This window comes from Bufo gargarizans, chromosome 1 (genome assembly GCF_014858855.1).
Source record: "Bufo gargarizans isolate SCDJY-AF-19 chromosome 1, ASM1485885v1, whole genome shotgun sequence".
In the NCBI taxonomy this organism is placed as follows: domain Eukaryota; kingdom Metazoa; phylum Chordata; class Amphibia; order Anura; family Bufonidae; genus Bufo; species Bufo gargarizans.
In genome coordinates, this window is record NC_058080.1 from 742,537,266 (window position 1) to 742,563,897 (window position 26,632).

Genomic DNA, 26,632 nt, shown 5'->3' on the forward strand with positions numbered 1-26,632 from the left:
AGAATATCCTAACAAACGCTGCAGTTTTTGTTAGGCCGCCTCTAGGCAGGTTTGCCGTGCTGCGGCTGAATCTCTGGCCGGTCCCCATTATAGTGAATGGGGCCGAGGCGGACCTCTGGCAGCACACGCGTGAAAACATTAGTACAGATCAGACTGTTCCTCTGCTGGACAAGCCTAACGCGAGTGTGAAAAAAGCCTTAGATTGAAGTTACAAACAAGTGGTCTCAAGAAAGTTACAGTCAGGTCCATAAAGATTGGGACATCGACACAATTCTAACATTTTTGGCTCTATACACCACCACAATGGATTTGAAATGAAACAAACAAACAAGATGTGCTTTACCTGCAGACTGTCAGCTTTAATTTGAGGGTATTTACATCTAAATCAGGTGAACGGTGCAGGAATTACAACAGTTTGTATATGTGCCTCCCACTTATTAAGGGACCAAAAGTTATGGGACAATTGGCTTCTCAGCTGTTCCATGGCCAGGTGTGTGTTATTCCCTCATTATCCCAATTACAATGAGCAGATAAAAGGTCCAGAGGTCATTTCCAGTCTGCTATTTGCATTTGAAATCTGTTGCTGTCAACTCCCAAGATGAGATCCAAAGAGCTGTCATATCAGTGAAGTAAGCCATCATTAAACTGAAAAAACAAACCCATCAGAGAAATAGCAAAAACATTAGGCGTCGCCAAAACAACTGTTTGGAACATTCTTAAAAAGAAGGAATGCATCGGGAAGCTCAGCAACACCAAAAGACCCGGAAGACCACAAAAAACAACTGTGGTGGATGAGCGAAGAATTATTTTCCTGGTGAAGAAAACACCCTTCACAACAGTTGGCCAGATCAAGAAAACTCTCCAGGAGGTAGGTGTATGTGTGTCAAAGTCAACAATCAAGAGACTTCACCAGAGTGAATACAGAGGGTTCACCACAAAATGTAAACCATTGGTGAGCCTCAAAAACAGGAAGGCCAGATTAGAGTTTGCCAAACGACATCTAAAAAAGCCTTTACAGTTCTGGAATAACATCCGATGGACAGATGAGACCAAGATCAACTTGTACCAGAGTGATGGGAAGAGAAGAGTATGGAGAAGGAAAGGAACTGCTCATGATCCTAAGCATACCACCTCATCAGTGAAGCATGGTGGTGGTAGTGTCATGGCGTGGGCATGTATGGCAGCCAATGGAACTTGTTCTCTTGTATTTATTGATGATGTGACTGCTGACAAAAGCAGCAGGATGAATTCTGAAGTGTTTCAGGCAATATTATCGGCTCATATTCAGCCAAATGCTTCGGAACTCATTGGACAGCGCTTCACAGTGCAGATGGACAATGACCCAAAGCATACTGCAAAAGCAATCAAAGAGTTTATTAAGGGAAAGAAGTGGAATGTTATGAAATGGCCAAGTCAATCACCGGACCTGAATCCGATTAAGCATGCATTTCACCTGCTGAAGACAAAATGCCCCAAGAACAAGCAGGAACTGAAGACAGTTGCAGTAGAGGCCTGGCAGAGCATCACCAGGGATGAAACCCAGCGTCTGGTGATGTCTATGCGTTCCAGACTTCAGGTTGTAATTGACTGCAAAGGATTTGCAACCAAGTATTAAAAAGTGAAAGTTTGATTTATGATAATTATTCTGTCCCATTACTTTTGGTCCCTTAACAAGTGGGAGGCACATATGCAAACTGTTGTAATTCCTGCACCGTTCACCTGATTTGGATGTAAATACCCTCAAATTAAAGCTGACAGTCTGCAGGTAAAGCACATCTTATTCATTTCATTTTAAATCCATTGTGGTAGTGTATAGAGCCAAAAAATATTAGAATTGTGTTGATGTCCCAATATTTACAGACCTGACTGTACTATAGCAGACAGCACTTGAGGGAAGCTTTAATAAGCAGAAAATATATTTTTTTAACACGCCACACAGGAGAGTTAGTCTGTAGGAGCAATGAAGGTCACAGCGCTAGGAGAAAGTATAATATGAGCGAAGAAGACAATGTCTGTCAGTGACAATAGTGACGCTGTCGTGGAGCAAATTGAAGACGTTATTTTAACTGTAAATACTGTTTGGATGAAGATGAAATATTAATATGTCTAGATATGTTATAAAACTATTACATGGAGCATCGTTACTTCTCCCCATGTCACTCTGGACTCTCCCGCAGTGTGGGTGGAGGTGTGAATACAGTGATAAGAAGCAAGGTCCATGAAGACAGTTCATCCTCACTGTTCTGGAAGTAATACTTTTCTTTCACGGATCACAGTTGACCTCACAGTTATATAATTTGGTTTTCTGGGAGGCGGGAATTTGAGATCCACTAAGAACGACATATGCTAAATATGGGAAAATAGTTTCTCTCCTGTGTGACTTTTCTCATGTCTAACAAGATTTGACTTCTCTGTAAAACATTTCCCACATTCTGAACATGAATAAGACTTCTCTCCTGTGTGAATTTTATCGTGTGTAACAAGAAGTGATTTTCGTGTAAAACATTTCCCACATTCTGAACATGAATATGGCTTCTCTCCTGTATGAGTTCTCTCATGTGTAACAAAATTTGATTTATATGTAAAACTCTTCCCACATTCTGAACAAGAATATGGCTTCTCTCCTTTGTGAAATTTCTGATGTGCAACGAGATTTGATTTCCGTGTAAAACATTTCCCACATTCTAAACATGAATACGGCTTTTCTCCTGTGTGAATTCTCTCATGTGTAACAAGATCAGACTTTTGTGTAAAACATTTCCCACATTCTGAACATGAATATGGCTGCTCTCCAGTGTGAATTCTCTCATGTGTAACAAAACTTGATTTATGAGTAAAACACTTCCCACATATTGAACATAAATATGGTTTCACACCTGTATGACGTTTCTCGTGTGTAACAAGATCTGATTTATGTGTAAAATATTTCCCACATACTGAACATGAATATGGTTTCTCTCCTGTGTGACTTCTCTCATGTCTAACAAAATGTGATTTATCTGTAAACCCTTTTCCACATTCTGAACAGGAATATGGTTTCTCTCCCGTGTGGATTCTTTCGTGTGTACAAAGGTATGATTTTCGTGTAAAACATTTCCCACATTCTGAACATGAATATGGTTTTTCTCCTCTGTGACTTCTCTCGTGTGCAACAAGAATTGATTTCAGTGTAAAACATTTTTCACATTCTGAACATGAATACAGCTTCTCCCCTGTGTGACATCTCTGATGTGCAACAAGACTTGATTTCCGTGTAAAACATTTCCCACATTCTGAACATGAATATGGTTTCTCTCCTGTGTGACGTCTCTCATGTCTAACAAGACTCGATTTATCTATGAAGCACTTCCCACATTCTGAACATGAATACGGCTTCTCCCCTGTGTGACGTCTCTTATGTATAATAAGATGTGATTTTTCTGTGAAGCACTTCCCACATTCTGAGCAGAAGTATGGATTCTCTTGTGTGTGAATTATTCTGTGTGTAGAAAGACCCGAGATTTCTGTCAACTCTTTACCACAGTGAAATCTTTCACCCTCTTTCTGACTTGTACTTGTGGTAACAATCTGTGATTGGTCAGGAGAAGGTTCCTTATGATTAGGAGGATTATATGACAGATCTGTACTGTGAAGTCTTGGATGTACATTAAGGATAATGAGGTTTTCCCCTGAAGAGCGCTGCAGGATATCTTCATTCTCTAGTGGTAACATGACATTTTCAGTATTTTTACTGTGATTTTCTGTTAAGGTAAAAATTAAATTTGTGTTATTTTTCCAAAACTAAAGAGTATACAAACTTATAACTTTCACATTAGGCTGGGAGTTGATCCTGCACTAAGGCATACATTTTGAATCCAGTTCTGGCTTTTTCGAAAAAAAAACTGCACCAAAAACTGCATGTGTGATTCCAGCCTTAGAAAGCTTTTTACAACTTCATAACAAAGTTCAACCTTCTGATTTACACCCAACCATGACTTTTATTACATACAGTAAATCACAACTTAAAAAAAAAAGCCCGACTTTGAAAAGCCCGACCATGTCTGGCAGCCGGCCCTGCACTCCACCAGCACAGTGTGCCTTCAACACCAACTGAACATCATTTTAACTCAAAAGGAGGATCTTAGTTTGGGGTTGGTGAATGGAGCATTGTGGTTTGGAGCTGCACATGATGGCTCTTACCTTGTGATATAAAAGGTTGGTGCTCCTCCATTACATGTCACTGCACACACGTGTATACACTGCACATGACGGCTCTTACCTTGTGATATAAGAGGCTGGTGCTCCTCCATTACATGTCACTGCACACACGTGTATACACTGCACATGACGGCTCTTACCTTGTGATATAAGAGGCTGGTGCTCCCCCCTTACATGTCACTGCACACACGTGTATACACTGCACATGACGGCTCTTACCTTGTGATATAAGAGGCTGGTGCTCCTCCATCATGGCCTCCTTGTACAGATCCTTGTGTCCTTCTATATACTCCCACTCCTCCATGGAGAAATAGACAGTGACATCCTGACACCTTATAGGAACCTGACAACACAATGACACCATCATCACCCAGGCCCCTCCAGTGCTGTTACTGGAGAATTTCCCAGCATACCCAGAAGTGTCACCTCTCCAGTCAGCACCTCCATCATTTTGTGGGTGAGTTCTAGGATCTTCTGCTCATGTATCAGGGGGTGAGGCTTTGTGATGGGATGAGGGGTCCTGCTCCGCCCTCCTGACTCCTGGAGATGGATGATGGGAGTCACACAGTCCCCCGATGTCTTCTTCACTATTGTGTACTCCTGTGGATGGAGAGAGACACTTAGGGAATAAACCCTTCAGGGGCCATGTGCTCTCCTCTGGCCCTTTCCTCCTTGGTACAACGTGCCTACTTACCTTCTCATGGCTCCTACAACATGACTATTGGTCACTGGTCACATGATACATCACTCACCATATTGGGGGCTGATCTCCAGGTTCTCAATCACTTGAAATGTCTGGAGGCTGTTCTCCAGGACCCTGGACTCTTCCTTTCACTTCCTATGATGGATTCTCCTTCCCGATGTCTGACTTGTTACAGAATACAATAAGGAGGAGAGAAATCGAGAAAAGTTTACCTCTCCGCTCAGCAGGGAGATGATCTCCAAGGTGAGGTCTAATATTCTTCTGCTGATCTCCTTCCTGTCCATCCTTGGTGGTCATTCAGGAGAAGGCTCGTATTGCTGGTTTTCTTCATGAAGGAATAAAGGTTAATTAAATGGATGAGATGAGTTTTATATATTTTTTTTTCACCAGCAGAGAAGGAGGCATTATTAATTCAGGGGAGCACTAAAAGAGGCATTGATATTATTGGGGGGCACTACTAGTGGGGGCATCATTAATACTGGGGATTCTAATGGGGGCATTATGAATTCTGGGGGCACTAAAGGAGGTATAAATATTACTGGGGGCACTAATGGGGCATTATTAATTCTGGGGGGCTCTAACTGAGGCATTACTAGTACTGGAGGTCACTAATGAGGGCATACTTAATTCTGGGGGTTACTAATGGGGGCATTAAAATTTCTTGGGGCATTAATATTCCTGGGGGCCATAATGGGGGCATTATTAATTCTGGAAGGCACTAATTGAGGCATTAATATTACTGGGGAAACTAATGGGGGCATTATTAATTCTGGAAGGCACCAATGGGGGCATTATTAATACTGGGGGGCACTAATGGAGGCATTAATATTACTGGGGTAGTTATAGGGGCATTATTATAACTGGAGCACTAATGAGGACATCATTAACCGCCTCCAGGCCGCCGAAAGCAGGATTGCGTTCCGCAGGCGGTCGATTCATTCCCCCTTGATGCGCCGGCGTGTCGTCTCGCGAGACACGAGATATCCTGTGAACGCGAGCACAAAGGAGCGCGCGTTTACAGGATCGGAAGGTAAACTAGCTGATCTACAGCCTGCCAGCGGCGATCATTCGCTGGCAGGCTGAAGATGCGATTTATTTATTTATTTATTTTTAAACAATTTTTATTTCGGAAAGATGAGCAATGTACAGTCAATACATCACATATATTACTCGTGCACGCAGGTAAAATTTAAGCACATTTGATACATATGAAGATATTTCCGAATTTTTCATTTTCTTTTATAAAGTCCCCCCCAGATAATAAACAGACCCCCCCTCCCCCGAAGTCCCTTTCAACTGTTTCCCAACTCACAATGTCATGACAATGTATCCCAGAAGTACTCTCGGGCAATTTACTTCCAAGTCATTATATCATAAAGGACTGATCGGTGCCATATATTAACGTCCCCCACTTTTAGGCCTTAGACTACCTCTAATCCTTCTAACGTCCCCTTCAATTTCCCTTCTAGGTACCATTGTGTGTGCACAAAGGGCATGACTACCTCTTTTTTTTCTTCTATTGTCAGCGAATGCACAATAAACTTTTTCCATGTACTGAAAAATTGTTTTGCAGACCTTTCTTTGCTATGTTCCACCTCTAGTCTGTCTAAGTACATAATATATTTCATCGCCCCCATTGCCTCCTGAAGTGTGGGAACCGTGGGGTATATCCAGTGCCTGAGTATGGTCTTTGTAACTGCCAGAAGGAACAAATGGATGTCCTTAACTTGAGTTGAGTGGGATATTTCGCCTTTGTCATCTAGTGGTATGTAGTGGAAAATGCAGTGTAAAGGTGTCAACTGTGGCTTTATCCCCCACACCTGCTGGATATATTCGACGGTTTCTTCCCATAAAGGCTTTAAGTTGGGGCAATGCCATAGACCATGTAGCAGGTTAGCTTTTTGCTGTAGGCATTTGGGGCACCATCTCAAGTAATGCGCTGGTGCATCCCTATAGGTCAGATCAAAGGCGTACGTTGCCTTGTGTAGTATCCTAAAGTGCATCTCCCTCCACGTTTCACTGGCTATCGCCTGTCTCACTCTCTCCATCCCTTCTCTCAGCATGGAAGTGACTGTGTCGCCCCCTAATTCTTCCTCCCACCTCTTATATACTGCCTCACCTAATGGAGTAGATAGAATGTTCTGCATTCTCCTATAGAGATCCGATAATGAGAAGTCCTGAGTTCCCACCAGGGCTCCGAACCAAGTTAATTTCTCAGAGTCACCTAATTTCGCTGATTGGGCCACACAATAGGAATGTACTTGCTTGTATGACAAAAAATGGGAAGCAGGGATCTGGTATTTAGATTGAACAGCGGGCCATGTGAGGAGTTCAGTACCCCCGTCGCTCAGTAGGTGCTGTAATGTGAGTATTCCTTTACTCTTCCACAGCTGGAATAGGCTTGATCGCCTGCCTTCCTGGAATGCAGGGAGAGTCCATAATGGCATATATGAAGTAATGTACATGGGTAGTTTATACAACTTTCGTATATTCCGCCATGCTGCCAGGGTATCCCTCAGAACTACATAGTTCTTGAGCGGCATAGGGAGATCTCTCACTCTAGTGTGTAAAAGAGCTATTAAATCCCAACGTGCTACTAATTCACTTTCCAGGGGGGTATTAGAAAAATGCGAAGTCCCTTTCAACCAGTCCCTAGCGTGCCTAAACAAGGAGGCTAAATTATATCCTCTGATGGACGGCATCTGAAGTCCACCTTCCCATTTGGTGAGGCACAGTTTGTCATATGCGATTCTAGGTCGCTTACCCTGCCAAAGGAAACAAACGCTCGCTGGATCCTGTTAACGTCGATATGCGTTAACAAAAGGGGTATCGTCTGGATAGGATAGAGTAGTCTTGCAAAACTCACTATTTTCAAGAGGTGAGCTCTGCCAAAGAGTGAAAGGGGTAATTTGGCCCACTTTTCCAGCTCCTCCAGATGCGATTTTTTTAACCCCTGAAAGGTATATTAGACGCTGTTTTGTTAACAGCGTCTAATATACCTGCTACCTGGTCCTCTGGTGGTCCCTTTTGCTTGGATCGACCACCAGAGGACACAGGCAGCTCTGTAAAGTAGCACCAAACACCACTACACTACACCCCCCCTGTCACTTATTAACCCCTTATTAACCCCTGATCATCCCCCTGTCATTGATCACCCCCCTTTAAGGCTCCATTCAGACGTCCGTTCGTGTTTTGCGGATCCACAAAACACATACGGACGTCTGAATGGAGCCTTACAGGGGGGTGATCAATGACAGGGGGGTGATCACCCCATATAGACTCCCTGATAACCCCCCTGTCAGGCTCCATTCAGACGTCCGTATGTGTTTTGCGGATCCACAAGTTCATAGAAGATTTTTTTTTTTTTTGTCACAAGTTAGCGGAAATAGATTTTATTAATTTTTTTGTTTTTTCTTACAAAGTCTCATATTCCACTAACTTGTGACAAAAAATAAAATCTCACATTAACTAACCATACCCCTCACGGAATCCAAATGCGTAAAATTTTTTAGACATTTATATTCCAGTCTTCTTCTCACGCTTTAGGGCCCCTAAAATGCCAGGGCAGTATAAATACCCCACATGTGACCCCATTTTGGAAAGAAGACACCCCAAGGTTTTTCGTGAGGGGCATGGCGAGTTCATGTAAAATTTTATTTTTTGTCACAAGTTAGTGGAATATGAGACTTTGTAAGAGAAAAAAAAAACAAAACATTTTCCGCTAACTTGTGCCACAAAATGGGGTCACTTGTGGGGTATTTATACTGCCCTGGCATTTTAGGGGACCTAAAGTGTGAGAAGTAGTTTGGAATCCAAATGCGTAAAAAATGCCCTGTGAAATCGTAAAGATTCTCATTGGAATTTGGGCCCCTTTGCGCAACTAGGCTGCAAAAAAGTGTTACACATGTAGTATCGCCGTACTCAGGAGAAGTAGGGCAATGTGTTTTGGGGTGTATTTTTACATATACCCATACTGTGTGTGAGAAATATCTCTGTAAATGACAACTTTTTAAATTTGTTTATACAAAGTTGTCAATTTACTGAGATATTTCTCTCACCCAGCATGGGTATATGTAAAAATACACCCCAAAACACATTGCCCTACTTCTCCTGAGTACGGCGATACCACATGTGTGACACTTTTTTGCAGCCTAGGTGCGTAAAGGGCCCAAATTCCAAAGAGTATCTTTACGATTTCACAGGGCATTTTTTACGCATTTGGATTCCAGACTTCTTCTCACGCTTTAGGGCCCCTAAAATGCCAGGGCAGTATAAATACCCCACAAGTGACCCTATTTTGGAAAGAAGACACCCCAAGGTATTCCGTGAGGGGCATGGTGAGTTTATGTAAAATTTTATTTTTTGTCACAAGTTAGTGGAATATGAGACTTTGTAATAAAAAAATAAAAAAAAATCATTTTCCGCTAACCTGTGCCAAAAAAATAATTCTAGAAACTCGCCATGCCCCTCACGGAATACCTTGGGGTGTCTTCTTTCCAAAATGGGGTCACTTGTGGGGTATTTATACTGCCCTGGCATTTTAGGGGACCTAAAGCGTGAGAAGTAATTTGGAATCCAAATGCGTAAAAAATGCCCGGTGAAATCCTAAAGGTGCTCTTTAGAATTTGGGCCCCTTTGCACACCTAGGCTGCAAAAAAGTGTCACACATGTGGTATCGACGTACTCAGGAGAAGTTGGGCAATGTGTTTTGGGGTGTCTTTTTACATATACCCATGCTGGGTGAGAAATATCTCTCTAAAATGACAACTTTGTATGAAAAAATGGGAAAAGTTGACTTTTAGAGAGATATTTCTCTCACCCAGCATGGGTATATGTAAAAATTGCCCTACTTCTCCTGAGTATGGCGATACCACATGTGTGACACTTTTTTGCAGCCTAGGTGCCCAAAGAGGCCCAAATTCTAAAGAGCACCTTTAGGATTTCACAGGGCATTTTTTAGGCATTTGGATTCCAGACTTTTTCTCACGCTTTAGGTCCCCTAAAATGCCAGGGCAGTATAAATACCCCACAAGTGACCCCATTTTGGAAAGAAGACACCCCAAGGTATTTTGTGATGGGCATAGTGAGTTCATGGAAGTTTTTATTTTTTGTCACAAGTTAGTGGAATATGAGACTTTGTAAGAAAAAATAAATAAATTAAAAATCATCATTTTCCGCTAACTTGTGACAAAAAATAAAAAGTTCTATGAACTCACTATGCCCATCAGCGAATACCTTAGGGTGTCTACTTTTCGAAATGGGGTCCTTTGTGGGGTGTTTATGCTGTCTAGGCATTGTAGAACCTCAGGAAACATGACAGGTGCTCAGAAAGTCAGAGCTGTTTCAAAATGCGGAAATTCACATTTTTGTACCATAGTTTGGAAACGCTATAACTTTTGCGCAAACCAATAAATATACACTTATTGCATTTTTTTTATCAAAGACATGTAGAACAATAAATTTAGAGAAAAATTTATATAGAAATGTAGTTTTATTTGAAAAATTTTACAACTGAAAGTGAAAAATGTCATTTTTTTGCAAAAAATTCGGTCAATTTCGATTAATAACAATTTTTTTTTTAAATGTACGCAGCAATGAAATACCACCAAATGAAAGCTCTATTAGTGAGAAGAAAAGGAGGTAAAATTCATTTGGGTGGTAAGTTGTATGACCGAGCAATAAACGGTGAAAGTAGTGTAGTGCAGAATTGTAAAAAGTGGTCTGGTCATTAAGGGGGTTTAAGCTAGGGGGGCTGAGGGGGTTAATACTGGGGGGCAATAATGGAGTCACTAATATTACTGGGGGCACTAATGGAGGAATTAAAGGAAATCTGTCACATGAATTATTATCACTATTAAAGTAAAACTACTGCCATGTAGAAGTACCCTGAAGTACCTTTCATTTTGCGTGTCTCTTGTTTCTATCCTGCGAAAATCATCTTTGTATGATATGCAAATAAGGCAGTAAGGTGCCCAGGAACGCCCCCATCCAGTGCCCAGGCCCGCCCTCCAGCAGAGCCCAGGCACACCTGGGCTGAAACTCCATGCCTCCATCAGCACAGTTGCTCACTGACGCGAGATAGCGCCGCTTATACTTGCCTTCAGCTACGCGGAGAAATCTTGCGCAGGCGCACGCCCAGTGACACATTTGAGGCTGATGCCCTCAGTTAAACATGAAGTGCGCAGGCGCAGGCAGTCTTTGGTACTTCGCCAACACGAGATTTCTCTGCAATAGTTTTACTTTAATAGTGATAATCCATGTGACAGGCATTAATATTACTGGGAGACACTAATGGGGGTATTATTAATAACGGGGAGCACTAATGGAGGCACTAATATTACTGGGGGCACTAATATTACTGGGGGCACTAATGGGGGCATTAATATTACTGGGGGGCACTAATGGGGGCATTAATATTACTGGGGGCACTAATGGAGGCATTAATATTACTGGGGGCACTAATGGGGGCATTAATATTACTGGGGGCACTAATATTACTGGGGGGCACTAATGGGGGCATTAATATTACTCGGGGCACTAATGGGGTATTAATATTACTGGGGGGCACTAATGGGGGCATTAATATTACTCAGGGCACTAATGGGGGTATTAGTCCCTTAAGGACCCATGCCGTACATGTACGGTGCTGGTGTCCGTGACTTAAGGACCAGCGCCGTACATGTACGGCGCGCTGATTAGACTGGTGCAGGAGCTGCGCCCGCCCAATCAGCGGCAGGAATCCGGCACTGATAGCCGGACCCCTGCTGTATGCGCCGGCACCGATGCCAGCGCATTAACCTTAGATGTGCCGCGGTCCGCACTGACCGCAGCACGTGCGATGTATGGAGAGGGAGGGAGCTTCCATCGGGTCCCTGTGCTGCCGTGACGGGGATCCGATGGCAGGGAAGGCAGCCGATACCTGTGAGATCCAGCCCCCTGCATGACACTGGTAATACACTTACAGCCAATGCTTTACAATACAGAAGTATTGTAAAGCATTGTACAGGGGATCAGAACCCCAAAAGTTGAAGTCCCAGAGTGGAACAAAAATTAAAGTGAGAAAAAAGTTAAAGAAATAAAGTTTTACAAAAAAAAAGTAAAAAAAAACAAAATGTCCTTTTCCCAAAATAAAGTTAAAAAAAATTGTAAAAAATAGGGAAAAAAAGAAAAGTAGATATATTAGGTATCGCTGTGTACGTATCGACCGACTCTATAAAAATATCACATGACCTAACCCATCAGGTAAACACCGTCAACAAATAAATAAAAGAATTGCTAAAAAACATGAGGTGAGGTGAGTTAAATATTTTAATTTTTTAACACCTCAGTCTACATTTTACTTCGCATTCTGTATTAAAGACCATGTTATAAGGGAAAATAATAAAATCCTAAGAACACCGATCCCAAGCCCGAACTTCTGTGGAGAAGTCCGGGTGCGGGTCTGGGGACCACAGTCAGATTTTTATCACGCACGTGCAATAAAAACTGAACATCGGAACGCAATCGCAATCAAAACTGACTACAATTGCGTACCTACTTGCACGATTTTCCCTGATCGCAGACGCAACGCATCCGGACCTAATCCGGACACGCTCGTCTACAAGGGGCCTAAGCCTTCTAACGTCCCCCAAAAATAAAATGGCATTCACAAAATGATCCAAACATGAAGTAGACATATGGGGAATGTAAAGTAAAAACTATTTTAGGAGGTATTATTATCTATTATAAAAGTAGAGAAATTGAAATTTGCTAATTTTTCAACATTTTGGATAAATTTGGTATTTTTTTTTTTATAAATAAAAATTTAATTTTTTGACTCAGTTTTACCAGTGTCATGAAGTACAATATGTGATGAGAAAACAATCTCAGAACGGCCTGGATAAGTCAAAGCGTTTTAAAGATATTACCACATAAAGTGACACTGGTCAGAGTTGCAAAAAATGGCCGTCTCCTTTAAGGGTTAATATTACTGGGGAGCACTAATGGGGGCAATATTAATAATGGGGAGCACTAATGGGGGCAATATTAATAATGGGGAGCACTAATGGGGGCAATATTAATAATGGGGAGCACTAATGGGGGCAATATTAATAATGGGGAGCACTAATGGGGGCATTATTAATAATGGGGAGCACTAATGGGGGCATTATTAATAATGGGGAGCACTAATGGGGGCAATATTAATAATGGGGAGCACTAATGGGGGCAATATTAATAATGGGGAGCACTAATGGGTGCAATATTAATAATGGGGAGCACTAATGGGGGCAATATTAATAATGGGGAGCACTAATGGGGGCAATATTAATAATGGGGAGCACTAATGGGGGCATTATTAATAATGGGGAGCACTAATGGGGGCATTATTAATAATGGGGAGCACTAATGGGGGCATTATTAATAATGGGGAGCACTAATGGGGGCAATATTAATAATAGGGAGCACTAATGGGGGCATTATTAATAATGGGGAGCACTAATAGGGGCATTATTAATAATGGGGAGCACTAATGGGGGCATTATTAATAATGGGGAGCACTAATGGGGGCATTATTAATACTTATAATGATCTGGACTCTTTATTTGCAGGACTCATGTATTACTTCAGATTAGGGTTGTTTCGGGTATTGAATTATCGACACTTTTGTGGGATTTGACATTTACCGATACTAGGCTGCACTACTGCGCAGAACATGGGGCGCGCTGCTCTTAGCGTGCTCCATGTTCTCCTCAGCAGCACAGGGGAGAAGCGGTCTCTCACTCCCTCCTCCCTGTGCCGCTGCTGCCACCAATGAGAGGAGAGAGGGGCGGAGGAGGGGAGGGGCTGTGGCCACTGCGCCACCAATGATGATAATTCACCCATTAATACAAATATAGTCGGCGGGTGCCAGCGTCAGAATCACATAGCCGGCACCCGCCCTCTACCACAGGGCGCTGCGATCCGCGGCAGTTAACCCCTCAGGTGCGGCACGTGTGAGGTTAACTGCCGCGGATCGAAGCGCCCTATCATGGAGGTCGGGTGCCAGCTTTATGTGATTGTGCCGCCGGCACTCGTCTCCTGTATCTGTATTAAAAGGTTACTTATCTTAATTGGTGGCGCCAGGGTCTAGAATAAGTAAAAACCATAAAAGGTCCTCTGTAAATAAAAAGTAAAAAAAAAGACAAACAAAAAAAACAATAGTAAGTATAAATCACCCCCTTTCCCAATTTTACATATAAAATATATAAACAATAAATAAACACGTTACATATCGCCACACCCAAAAAAGTGAGAACTATTAAAATATAAAAAAATCTCCTATGAGGTGAACGCCGTAACAGAAAAAAATTAAATAAGAAACCGCGCAATTCACCATTTTTTAGTCACCTTGTCCCCCAAAAAATAGGATCGGACTGTTCGATTATGGGCCGGACGTTGCATAAAATGCGGAATGCACGCGGCTTTTTCGGTGTTTTATGTTTTTTTGCGTGGTATAGAATGGCATCGAATCAAAAGTTTGGTGTCATGAGAGCCCTAGTACAGAGAATAGTCAAAATAAGGGGACGGATTCCCCTGGGGAAAATTAGCTAAACATTGGTGTCAAATTACACCTTGTCCTAAGCCACGCCCCCACAGCCACGCCCCCTTTGGGTGCAGCTTAACTTATTTTTTGTTAGGAAAGGTGGCAACAGTACTACTACTACTCCATCATCCCCTCTCACACCGCCGCCGACTGCGTCTATGACTGTCTGTGACATCAGACATGTCCTGACTTAACCCTTTACATCACATTTCACATCGGCCACATAATAGGAATGATGAGGACGTGAGAATATAGATGATGGGAGTTATCCACTGACAGCGTCCTCCAGGCTCCTCCCCCACTAATGAGCCCTGGGCCACATACTCGCTGGGCGGGGCCGGTCTCCATGGTAACCATAGGGCCCGGCCTGTGAGGGGAAGAGGATTCTGGAGGACACTGGAAGTTTCTGTATAAAATTATGGATTTCCCCCGATATATGAGAATTAGCAGCTGAAAACCTCATTCACACGGAGCAGATTCTCTCATCCAGCAGCGAATGATGACAACCCCCACTATCCCCACTACTCCTCCCCCTATCATACTAAGCTGAGGAGCAGAGAAGGATTCCTTGTGTGTAATGGAGGAGAATCTCCAGAGGTGACATGTCTGAGCTCTCCACCACACTGTCTCCTCACAGCTCATCTTACCTGCAGGCTGGAGGAATGGCTGATACCAGAGAGAACAAGAGCCCTGACTACCGACCAGGACCTGCCCAGTATCTGCTGCACTGCCAGAGCTGAAGGACCTGCGGTGACGTCACTGTCATGTGATCAGTGCAGGGGGCGGGGCGGGGCGGGGCTCAGCAGTGACTACCGACCAGGACCTGCCCAGTATCTGCTGCACTGCCAGAGCTGAAGGACCTGGAAGACGTCACTGACATGTGACCAGTGCAGGGGGCGGGGCTCAGCAGTGGGGAGGAGAAGAGGTGGTGAAGGACCTGTGGTGACGTCACTGTCATGTGATCAGTGCAGGGGGCGGGGCTCAGCAGTTAGAGAGGAGAAGAGGTGATGAAGGACCTGGGGTGACGTCACTGTCATGTGATCAGTGGAGGGGCGGGGCTCACCAGTGGGGAGCATAATAAGTGGTGAAGGACCTGTGATGATATCACCATCATGTGATCAGTACAGGAGGCGGATCTGAGCAGTGGAAAGGAGAAGAGGTGGTGAAGAATCTGTGATGAGGTCACCTTTATGTGATCAGTGCAGGGGGTGGGACTTAGCCTTTGAGGCACTTACCAAATTACGGTGACATAATCACAGGTCCTTCGCCACCTCCTATCCGCTCTTAATGAAGATAAGGTAACATAATGCAGGTAAGTGGAGCCACCAGAGATCTCCATGAGATCTCCATGTTGGGGCCCCTGAAATCCATGTGGTGGGGGCTCTGAGAAGCGGGGCCCCTCCAGGCTCAGGAAGTGCGGTTCTGGAGGTGACATCTGGTCTTGTCCCCTGGATGATTTCCTCTCCTCTTCTCATTAAGGCGCCTGCAGTACTAGAAGCCTCCAGCTCCTCCAGTTCTCTCCTCTTCTCCTGAATGACCACCAAGGATGGACAGGAAGCAGATCAGCAGAAGAATATTAGACCTCACCTTGGAGATCATCTCCCTGCTGAGCGGAGAGGTAAACTTTTCTAGATTTCTCTCCTCTGTATTGTATTCTGTAACAAGTCAGACATCGGGGAGGAGAATCCATCATAGGAAGTGATAGGAAGAGTCCAGGGTCCTGGAGAACGGCCTCCAGACCTTCCAAGTGATGGAGAACCTGAAGATCAGCCCCCAATATGGTGAGTGATGTATCATGTGACCAATAGTCATGTTGTAGGAGCCATGAGGAGGTAAGTAGGCACGTTGTACCCGGAGGAGAGGGCCGGAGGAGAGCACATGGCCCCTGAAGGGTTTATTCCCTAAGTGTCTCTCTCCATCCACAGGAGTACACAATAGTGAAGAAGACATCGGGGGACTGTGTGACTCCCATCATCCATCTCCAGGAGTCAGGAGGGCGGAGCAGGACCCCTCCCCCCATCACAGAGCCTCCCCCTCACCCCCTGATACATGAGCAGAAGATCCTAGAACTCACCCACAAGATGATGGAGCTGCTGACTGGAGAGGTGACACTGCTGGGAATGCTGGGAAATTCTCCAGTAACAGCACTGGAGGGGTCTGGGTGATGACGGTGTCATTGTGTTGTCAGGTTCCTATAAGGTGTCAGGACGTCACTGTCTATTTCTCCATGGAGGAGTGGGAGTATATAGAAGGACACAAGGATCTGTACAAGGAGGCCATGATGGAGGACCACCAGCCTCTTATATCACAGGGTAAGAGCCGTCATGTGCAGTGTATACACGTGTGTGCAGTGACATGTAATGTAGGAGCACCAGCCTCTTATATCACAGGGTAAGAGCCGTCATGTGCAGTGTATACACGTGTGTGCAGTGACATGTAATGGAGGAGCACCAGCCTCTTATATCACAAGGTAAGAGCCGTCATGTGCAGTGTATACACGTGTGTGCAGTGATATGTAATGGAGGAGCACCAGCCTCTTATATCACAAGGTAAGAGCCGTCATGTGCAGTGTATACACGTGTGTGCAGTGACATGTAATGGAGGAGCACCAGCCTCTTATATCACAAGGTAAGAGCGTCATGTGCAGTGTATACACGTGTGTGCAGTGACATGTAATGGAGGAGCACCAGCCTCTAATATCACAAGGTAAGAGCCGTCATGTGCAGTGTAGACACGTGTGTGCAGTGACATGTAATGGAGGAGCACCAGCCTCTTGTATCACAAGGTAAGACCCGTCATGTGCAGTGTGTACACGTGTGTGCAGTGACATGTAATGGAGGAGCACCAGCCTCTTATATCATAGGGTAAGAGCCGTCATGTGCAGTGTATACACGTGTGTGCAGTGACATGTAATGGAGGAGCACCAGCCTCTTATATCACAGGGTAAGAGCCGTCATGTGCAGTGTATACACATGTGTGCAGTGACATGTAATGGAGGAGCACCAGCCTCTTATATCACAGGGTAAGAGCCGTCATGTGCAGTGTATACAATGTAGATTATACATGGAGCTTCTGGGCAATGTCCGCCCCTGTGTGACTGTATAGAGCCTGACGTCGGAGCTTCTGTCAGAGGGAGATATCAGGAAAACCTCTGATGTTATTTCCTCCGATCACTAAACCTAGAAGTGAAGCAGCTGAGAGAAGAGTCTGATCTATAGACAGATCTACAGGAGGCCATGTATTCAGTCACTGTGTGCTTGTGTCTCCACAGATGGATCCAGGAGGAGAAATCCACCAGAGAGATGTCCCCGTCCTCTGTATTCCCAGGACTGTCCAGAGGAGAAGGTCCCAGAGAACCCTCAGGTAGATGGAGCTGAGCCCTATACACATCTATATAGGGGGGTCCTGCAGTCATAGAAGGGTCATAGATTGTGGGGGTCTCTTCTGTGGATCTGTTAGATTTCCCACCTGTCTGCTGTATTGTACTGAATTGTTACAGATGACAAATCAGGGGGAAGATCTGACTGATATTAAAGTGGAGGATATAGAAGAGCGGATGATGGGCGATCCCCCGTGTAAGAGTGAGGTGGAGGAGGACATTCCAGGAGATGTCACCACAGGTATGGAATCATGAATGGAGAAAGTGACTTCAGGTTCTGTCCTTGGTGCCTTCAGGGCTGGAGGAGAATCTGATCACCGGCTGCTGCTCTCTGATTGGAGATGTCCCCATCACATCATGGAGTGTTCCCCTTATCCAGCTGACGGTGATCTCTGATCAGATTCTTCTCTGATCCCGGCTGTTCCTGCAGGACATGACGGTCAGTGATAAGCCACATGTACGACACTATTCTGGAATTACATGCTGCCAGTTATGTACACGTGCCACATTGTGCAGGAAAGGGTTAAAGTGTAACTGTCATATTTTTTTATTTGCCGATCTATTAGAGCCCGGCGTGTATACCTGAGTTAGTCTGTCAATGATTGTAAAAAGATCTGTAATTACCTTATAGTAACAGCTTTCATTGATGTCCTCTGTCCCTTTCCACTGCTCCCTTAAAAGACCGTTGCTATGGCTTGTCTGTCTCCGGCTAGGAAGACGGAGGGGCGGTCCTTCACACTGCACGCCTGCATGAGGCCTCAGAGTGAGGAGGCGTGTCTCTCAGTAATCCAATCTGATTGGCTGGCAGGGAGCTGCTGGCTACAGCAAGTGTGTATGGGAAGTGAGGGAAAGCAGTGTTGGCCTCAGAGAACTGGCAGAGGAGCCATCTTGAGAAGATCCTCATATTGTAGAGGTTAAAACAGCCGTAACTAAGGGAAATCTCAAGGAAAACAGTGGTATGTGAAGAAACTAAAGATTGCTTTATGCATAATGCAACAGCAGCAGTAACATGTGCTAAAATTGATATTTTTGATGAAAACATGACATTTACACTTTAAGCATCATTTTGGACTTGTCATCAGATAAATCCAGACATTTTGGTGATTTCCTCTGTAATGATTTAAAGGGGTTTTTCTAATAAGAAAAAAAACAACAGCTTTAAAACTGTCCTGATAAGACAAGTGACTTGCTAAATAGACTGCCCTTTCTGAGGATTCTGTCCGTCTATGCTGCGGCGAGGCTTCTTTTCTGCTGATCATGTGACTTCCCCTCTCTCTTGCCCCGCCCCCTTACACAAAACGTGCCAGTTATTTCATTAAACTCTGTCCAAGGCAGCACCCCATAGATCAGGCACTCAGACGGGTACATCAGTGGAAAAAGAAAAATGGCCAGGGGGCCAGTGAGTATTTGGGGGCATGAAAATAAAAAATTTACATGTTAACAATAAAATGTAGTTTTAGCTAAAACATTTTAATTTTTAAAAGGGTTAACAGCGAAAAAACATCCCAGGGAGCTGTTCCCATGTGTCTCTGTTTGTAGTCCAGTTCCAAGAGACCTCGTGTTCCTGGCTTGGGGCTCATATATCAGCCTCAGAAACAGCTCGACTCCCCCTCCTCAGGGATGTGTCATCATAGTGTGACTGTGACGTATGCCTGCCAGTTGGCCCCCTGAGGCTAGCAGCACAACACGCCCAGCCATGTCACAAACACAAGGTGGGGCAGAGCATAGTACTAGGCTGATAAGCTGGAGAAACTCAACAAAAGGCCTCAGATCTATTGATCCTTTAGCCTTTGAAGTCACCAGCCACCTGGAGGCATATCCACCCCTGCAGGAACTGGCATGCAGGAGGGGGCTGGTTAGGAAAATTGGCTGCATTTAAGTATATATACATATATATGTATATAGATACTTGGGGCGCACCTATATACACATATATACTCATTATAAACCTGGGGCATACATGGGCAGTTATAGGCCCATATATATAGTCCGAATTTGGCGTAAACAGAATGAGAACATGTATCCATCATGCCTTGTTACCACTGTGCAGGCTGGTGGTGGTGGTGTAATGGTGTGGGGGATGTTTTCCGGGCACACTTTAGGCCCCTTAGTGCCAATTGGCCATCGTTTAAATGCCACGGGCTACCTGAGCATTGTTTCTGACCATGTCCATCCCTTCATGACCACCATGTACCCATCCTCTGATGGCTACTTCCAGCAGGATAATGCACCATGTCACAAAGCTCGAATCATTTCAAATAGGTTTCTTGAACATGACAATGAGTTCACTGTACTAAAATGGCCCCACAGTCACCAGATCTCAACCCAATAGAGCATCTTTGGGATGTGCTGGAACGGGAGCTTCGTGCCCTGGATGTGCATCCCTCAAATCTCCATCAACTGCAAGATGCTATCCTATCAATATGGGCCAACATTTCTAAAGAATGCTATCAGCACCTTGTGGAATCAATGCCACGTAGAATTAAGGCAGTTCTGAAGGCAAAAGGGGGTCCAACGCCGTATTAGTATGGTGTTCCTAATAATTCTTTAGGTGAGTGTATACATGGCCATACAGGGAATATATATCCCTATTGGCCATATAAAGGGGTCCATATACATACATACCTACACATATCAATGAAGGGGCAGATACATATATATATATCCATATGCATACGCCCACCTGACTTCCCTCTACAGAGCCATAACTTTTTTTCATTTTTTTGTTGACTGAACTGTGTAAGGGCTCATTTATTGTGACAAGCTGTCATGTTTTGGCTCAGGATGCGTCCCGGGTGCATTGCGGCAATCCCGCGCGATTAGGTACGCAATTTCAGTCAGTTTTGTTCAGTTTTTATCGCACGGGTGCAATGCGTTTTGTACGCGCGTGAGAGAAAATTGAATGTGGTACCCAGACCCGAACTTCTTCAATGAAGTTCGGGTTTGGGTTAGTTGTAGTCTAGATTTTCCCTTATAACATGGTTATAAGGAAAAATAATAGCATTCTTAATACAGAATGCTTAGTAGAAGTTCAATTGAGGGTTAAAAAATAAAATAAAAATTAACTCACCTCCTCCAATTGATCGCGTAGCTGCCGGTCTCCTGTTCTTTCCTCAGGACCTGTGGCGACGTCACTGAGCTCATCACATGGTCCAATCACATGGTCCATCACCACGGTGATGGACCATGTGATGTGACGTCACCACAGGTCTTTTAGCCGGCAGCTCATGATTAAAAAAGTAAGAAGAGACCGGCAGCTACGCGATCAAGAGGAGGAGGTGAGTTAATTTGTTTTTATTTTTTAACCCTCAATTGACCTTCTACTATGCATTCTGTATTAAAGAATGCTATTATTTTCCCTTAGAACCATGTTATAAGGGAAAATAATACAGTGAATAGACTTTCATCTTGGCAACCATGAGTGAAAATTGCACTGCATCCGCACTTGCTTGCGATTTTCACGCAGCCCCATTGACTTCTATGGGGCCTGAATTGCGTGAAAAACGCACAATATGGAGCATGCTGCGTTTTTCACGCAACGCACAAGTGATGCGTGAAAATCACCGCTCATGTGCACAGCCCCATAGAAATGAATGGGTCCGGATTCAGTGCGGGTGCAATGCGTTCACCTCCCGCATTGCACCCGTGCGGAAATCTCGCCCGTGTGAACCCCGCCTAAGACGCTTTAATTCGACACTCCAGCTGCTGCTGGGAGAAGACGGATCTTTCACTGCAGTGCCGGGGAGACTGGAGCTTGTACTGAGCAGTGCAAGATTTCAGCAGGGGAGGAGGAACACTAAAAATGCCTGTTAGTAAAGCTGTAGGTGGGCATTATGGCATGTATTTTTGTAGTGAATCCACCAGCTTCATCAGGTGTAAGAGATCTGCTTAATAATGAATGCAGTTTTGTTGAGGAATGTGTGTTAAATTAATTTGTTGTATTAGGGTACATTCACTCAACCATATGTGTTTTACGGTCCGCAAATTGCACATCCACAAAACACGGATACCAGCCGCGTGTGTTCTGAGAGCCCTATGATAGAGCAGGTCCTATTCTGGACAAGATTCTATCTTTTTTGGGGTGCTGTGTAACAGAAGTACAGATGCGGACAGCACACAGTGTTCTGTCCGCATCTTTTGAGGCCCCATTGAAAAAATTTTGCAGAACAGATGGGCACCCATAAATACAGTCGTGTGAACGTACCCTTAATGTGATGCCCACTTAGCATTGAAGGGCCAAATATGTTGCGAGAAGGCAGGTTTGATTGCCAAACGTGGTCAGGGATTTCGCATTTTTTAGCTATGTTTGTGTAATAAAAGTGGTGACCTGATGTAGACCAGAATCCTGGACTTCAGAGTGTTATACAAAGCTTTATTAGGTTGGAATCTATTTTTGGTCCAGTTGTTTAAACCAAAGTCAGGAGTGGATTTAAAATAAATGACTTGCATCTCTAGTTCCTGCTGAATCCACTACCAGTTTAATAAGAATGTTATAGATTTGTCTACTCTGTAGTTTAAAACAAATCACTAACTCCAATTTTTATCTTCACAGAAAATCCCAGTAAACACTGTAATGGAAATGTTGTATTATCACTAAATTATAAAGTAGAAGATGAAGATATCATGCAGTGTTCTTCAGGAGAAAATCTGATTATCCATAGTATACATCCAGGACATCACAGTACAAACCTACCTTATTATCGCTGTAATCATCATGAACCTTCCACTGACCAGTCACAGATTGTTACAGCAAGTACCGGTCAGAAAGGGGATAAAAGGTTTCACTGTGGTAAAGAATTTATAAAAACACCAAAAATTTCTACACACAGAAGAAATCCTTCGGGAGAGAAGCCATACTCATGTTCAGAATGTGGAAAGTACTTCACAAAGAAATCGCATTTTGTTATGCATGAGAGAGTTCACACAGGAGAGAAACCATATTCATGTTTAGAATGTGGGAAATGTTTTACACAGAAATCAAGCCTTGTTATACATCAGAGAAATCACACAGGAGAGAAACCATATTCATGTTCAGAATGTGGGAAATGCTTTACCCAGAAAGTAAGTCTTGTTACACATAAGAGATGTCACACAGGAGAGAAGCCATATTCGTGTTCAGAATGTGGGAAATGTTTTACGGATAAATCAGGCCTTGTTAAACATGAGAGAAGTCACACAGGAGAGAGGCCATATTCCTGTTTAGAATGTGGGAAATGTTTTTCCCAGAAATCATGTCTTGTTATACATGAGAGAAGTCACACAAGAGAGAAGAAATTTTTGTGCTCAGAGTGTGAGAAATGTTTTACTACTAAAGCCAAATTTAAGAAGCATCAAAGAAGTCACACAGGATAGAAGCCATTTTGATGTTTTATATGTTGACAATGTTTTAAAAGGAAATCAAAGTCTAAAACTCATCAGATCAGAAGAAATGCTTCATTTTTTGGACTATAGAAAATACTATAAGTTTAAAAAAAATGTTACACCCATGTTATTCAGAGATAGGTAAATAACTGGCTACATGGCAACATGTATAGCATGCCAGCAAATCTTAGAAGTCTTGCTGTTGTGTAGCTATTTTACAGCTGAGATTTTGCTGTAACAAGAAATCGGCCTAATTGGCACATGACTTGCATTGTGTTCTATGATGACAAAGACGCATATGACCTGCAACCATATTTCCAAATGTTGGCTTTTATGTGACTGTTATGGCATAACACAGAGGTGTGGTTAGACTTTCCTGCACCCGTTATGCTCACCGTTGTGCCCATTAGCAGTAATTTTGGCCACCTTTGTGCCCCCTCACAGTAGTTGTGTCCTCCCTGTGCCCCCCTTTAGCCACTAGTGCCCTCTCCAGCTCCATGAAAAAAAAATACAAATACTTACCTGCTTCTCTGATGATCGGCACATCCATCCGATGGAGATTAGTTGAGTGGTGAAGCAGGGAGCAAATGGCTCCCTGCTTCACTATGTAAAGGAACTGTCCAGAGGCTGCACATGTACATTCCTGCGGTTTAATGGTAAACCTATTCTAGATACTGGAGTTGAATAATATGTCGGTGGTTGGAATCGCTGGTGATGTCACATCTGTTAATTAAAGGGGTTGTCCAAATTATTTTTATTGATTACCTATTCTCAGGGATCGCAGTAACTTCAAACTAATTATTGCTTGTCGTTCGATTGCTCACTGCTGTTGCACTACTTGATAATTGATCACTTAATTGATTTAACAATTTTTTTAATGACTCGTGTAAATGGCCTTAAGTAATTACAATTTTAAAATCAGATGAATATGTTTATTGGCGAAAACTGTGCAATAGAAAGGAGGCTTTATTACCTGTCTCTAGCCTGAATACAAGATGAGATACAGCCTCTAGTCTGAATACAAGATGAGATACAGCCTCTAGTCTGAATACAAGATGGGATATGGCCTTTATCCTAGATACAAAATGAGTTACAACCTCTAGCCTGGATACAAGATGAGTTACAACCTCTAGCCTGGATACAAGATGAGATACGGCCTCTAGCCTGGATACAAGATGAGATATGGCCTCTTGCCTGGATACAAGATGAGATACGGCCTCTAGCCTGGATACAAGATGAGATACGGCCTCTTGCCTGGATACAAGATGAGATACGGCCTCTTGCCTGGATACAAGATGAGATACGGCCTCTTGCCTGGATACAAGATGAGATACAGCCTCTAGCCTGGATACAATATGAGATACGGCCTCTAGCTTGCATACAAGATGGGATGCAGCCTTTATCCTGGATGCAAAATAAGTTATGACCTCTAGCCTGGATACAAGATAAGATACAGCCTATAGTCTGGATACAACATGAGATACGGCCTTTAGCTTGGATACACAATTAGATACATATTGACTTTCTCACAGCGAGACAACAGGAACGATGTCCTGCTGGGGTGTATCATACCTTTTGCTGGGGTATAACGCTGACCTATTGAGGTGTATCATACCTTCTAACTGTGAGTTTACATTGTACAATGATGGACTCTGCATATAATAGTATTGGATAATGTACTCACTTGGGTGTATGATTATTTTGGCCCAACAGGAGGCGGAGCACACCTTTTCTCTGGTTCCAAGGAGCTTGACCCAGGCACCATAACCACACATGATATTGTCTGTTTGTAACCGGCTTGGAATGGTGCCACAATGCTTGTATATTGGCCTTAAAACAGCCCCCTGATTTAATCACATGTAGAGCGATTATCTGTATTTGACTATGTGACCTGGCTATAAGCCAGCACTTATCTCGTCACATTACATTGTATAGACTAACACTGTATTTCATTTTACCTCCTGATGATGCCATAGCATCGCCTAGGGGGAAACACGTCAAGGTAACCCAGGTGTATGACTATAAGGTCAACCCTGACTATCTGTATTATTTGTGTGTGTCTGTTTTTCGTTTGTATCCAGCTAATTGGTGTACCATTGGTACTTTATTATCCCCACCTCATACCTGGGGCACTCTAGACCAATCCCTGCATATACCCTTGTAGGGACATCTGAGGGATAGTAGTCTAGGTACGTGGACAGGGGGCCTCCACCATGTAAGATAGGGGTAGACATAGGGATAATCTATTCCCGTACCCCAGGTTATTATCTAGTCTCTGGATGCAAATTATTAGTCACATACTCTGTATGTATTTTTTCCTTTTTGTTTTTTGTATAGTAGGTCCAATTGGGATATTTTTTAAGGTATATCATTAAAATTGTGAATTTTAGGGTTTCTCTCTACGCTGGAACTTTGATACAATTAGATACAGCCTCTACCCTGGATAAAAGATGAGATACGGCCTCTAGCCTGAATACAATATGGGATACAGCATTTATCCTGGATACAAGATGAGATACGACCTCTGGCCTGGATACAAGATGAGATACGACCTCTGGCCTGGATACAAGATGAGATACGACCTCTGGCCTGAATACAAGATGAGATACGACCTCTGGCCTAGATACAAGATGAGATACTGTCTCTAGCCTGGATACCAGATGCAATATGGCCTCTAGCCTAGATACAAGATGAGACACAGCCTCTAACCTCGGTACAAGATGAAATACGGCCTCTAGCCTGGATACAAGATGAAATTCAGCCTCTACCCTGCATACAAGATGAGACGCACTTGGGCATGGAGGCATACAGGTTCTGTATGGTATCCTGTGGCACATTTGCCCTCAGGTGATGCATCTGGGCCTGTAGATCCTGCACACTCTTAGGTTGCCAATTCATCTCAGCTAGTCCCATAAATGTAGTGTTGAGCAAAGCGAAGCGGAATTCAATCTGAAGTTTAGGGTAACTTTGATTCTAAATTAATCCAAATTTCCTCACGCTTCGTGGTAACAAACCTGTTAGAAAGTGAAAGTGTAGAGACAAGCCAGAGAACGCAAGATCACCCATAATTCTGTGATGTCACAGCTAGGCAGAGCCCTTGATCCTGCTTGGTCGCCGCCATTTTACTGTGAGCTGAGCATAGGGAGAGACGTGGCAAGACACTCATGCACTAGGGACAGTGTTGCTGCAAACTATTAACAGAGAGTGTAGGACAATATTTGAGAGAGTACTAGACTGCTGAACTAGAGACTTTGCTACAATTTATCACCGTGCACATATGTCACGACCGCTATCCCAGCAGCAGTCGTGTCGCACCAGACGGAGGGGAAGGGGGACCCTTATCTACGGATGGGAAATAGAACGGTCACCCCTGACTAACCCTAAGCTGGAACCTAAACAGTGACAGAAAAATTAGTATTGGAATCGCACT

General features: G+C 43.7%; 1 protein-coding gene and 1 long non-coding RNA gene across 2 annotated transcripts in view; one reads left to right on the plus strand and one right to left on the minus strand.

Annotated features, from left to right (window-relative positions):
• Nucleotides 1–24,253, plus strand: part of LOC122924959 (gastrula zinc finger protein XlCGF26.1-like) — a 125,386-nt gene extending 101,133 nt beyond the window's left edge. The window contains exon 4 of the mRNA XM_044276502.1: nucleotides 22,732–24,253. Coding sequence (XP_044132437.1) covers nucleotides 22,732–23,193 — 462 coding nt within the window. The 3' untranslated portion in view covers nucleotides 23,194–24,253. The remainder of the gene's footprint in view (nucleotides 1–22,731) is intronic.
• Nucleotides 4,761–15,169, minus strand: LOC122925001. The gene is made up of 3 exons (XR_006387471.1): nucleotides 15,110–15,169; nucleotides 5,113–5,225; nucleotides 4,761–4,797 (listed from the first exon to the last, which is right to left on the minus strand). It is a non-coding gene; the product is annotated as an uncharacterized LOC122925001 (long non-coding RNA).
• Nucleotides 24,254–26,632: the final 2,379 nt, after the last annotated feature.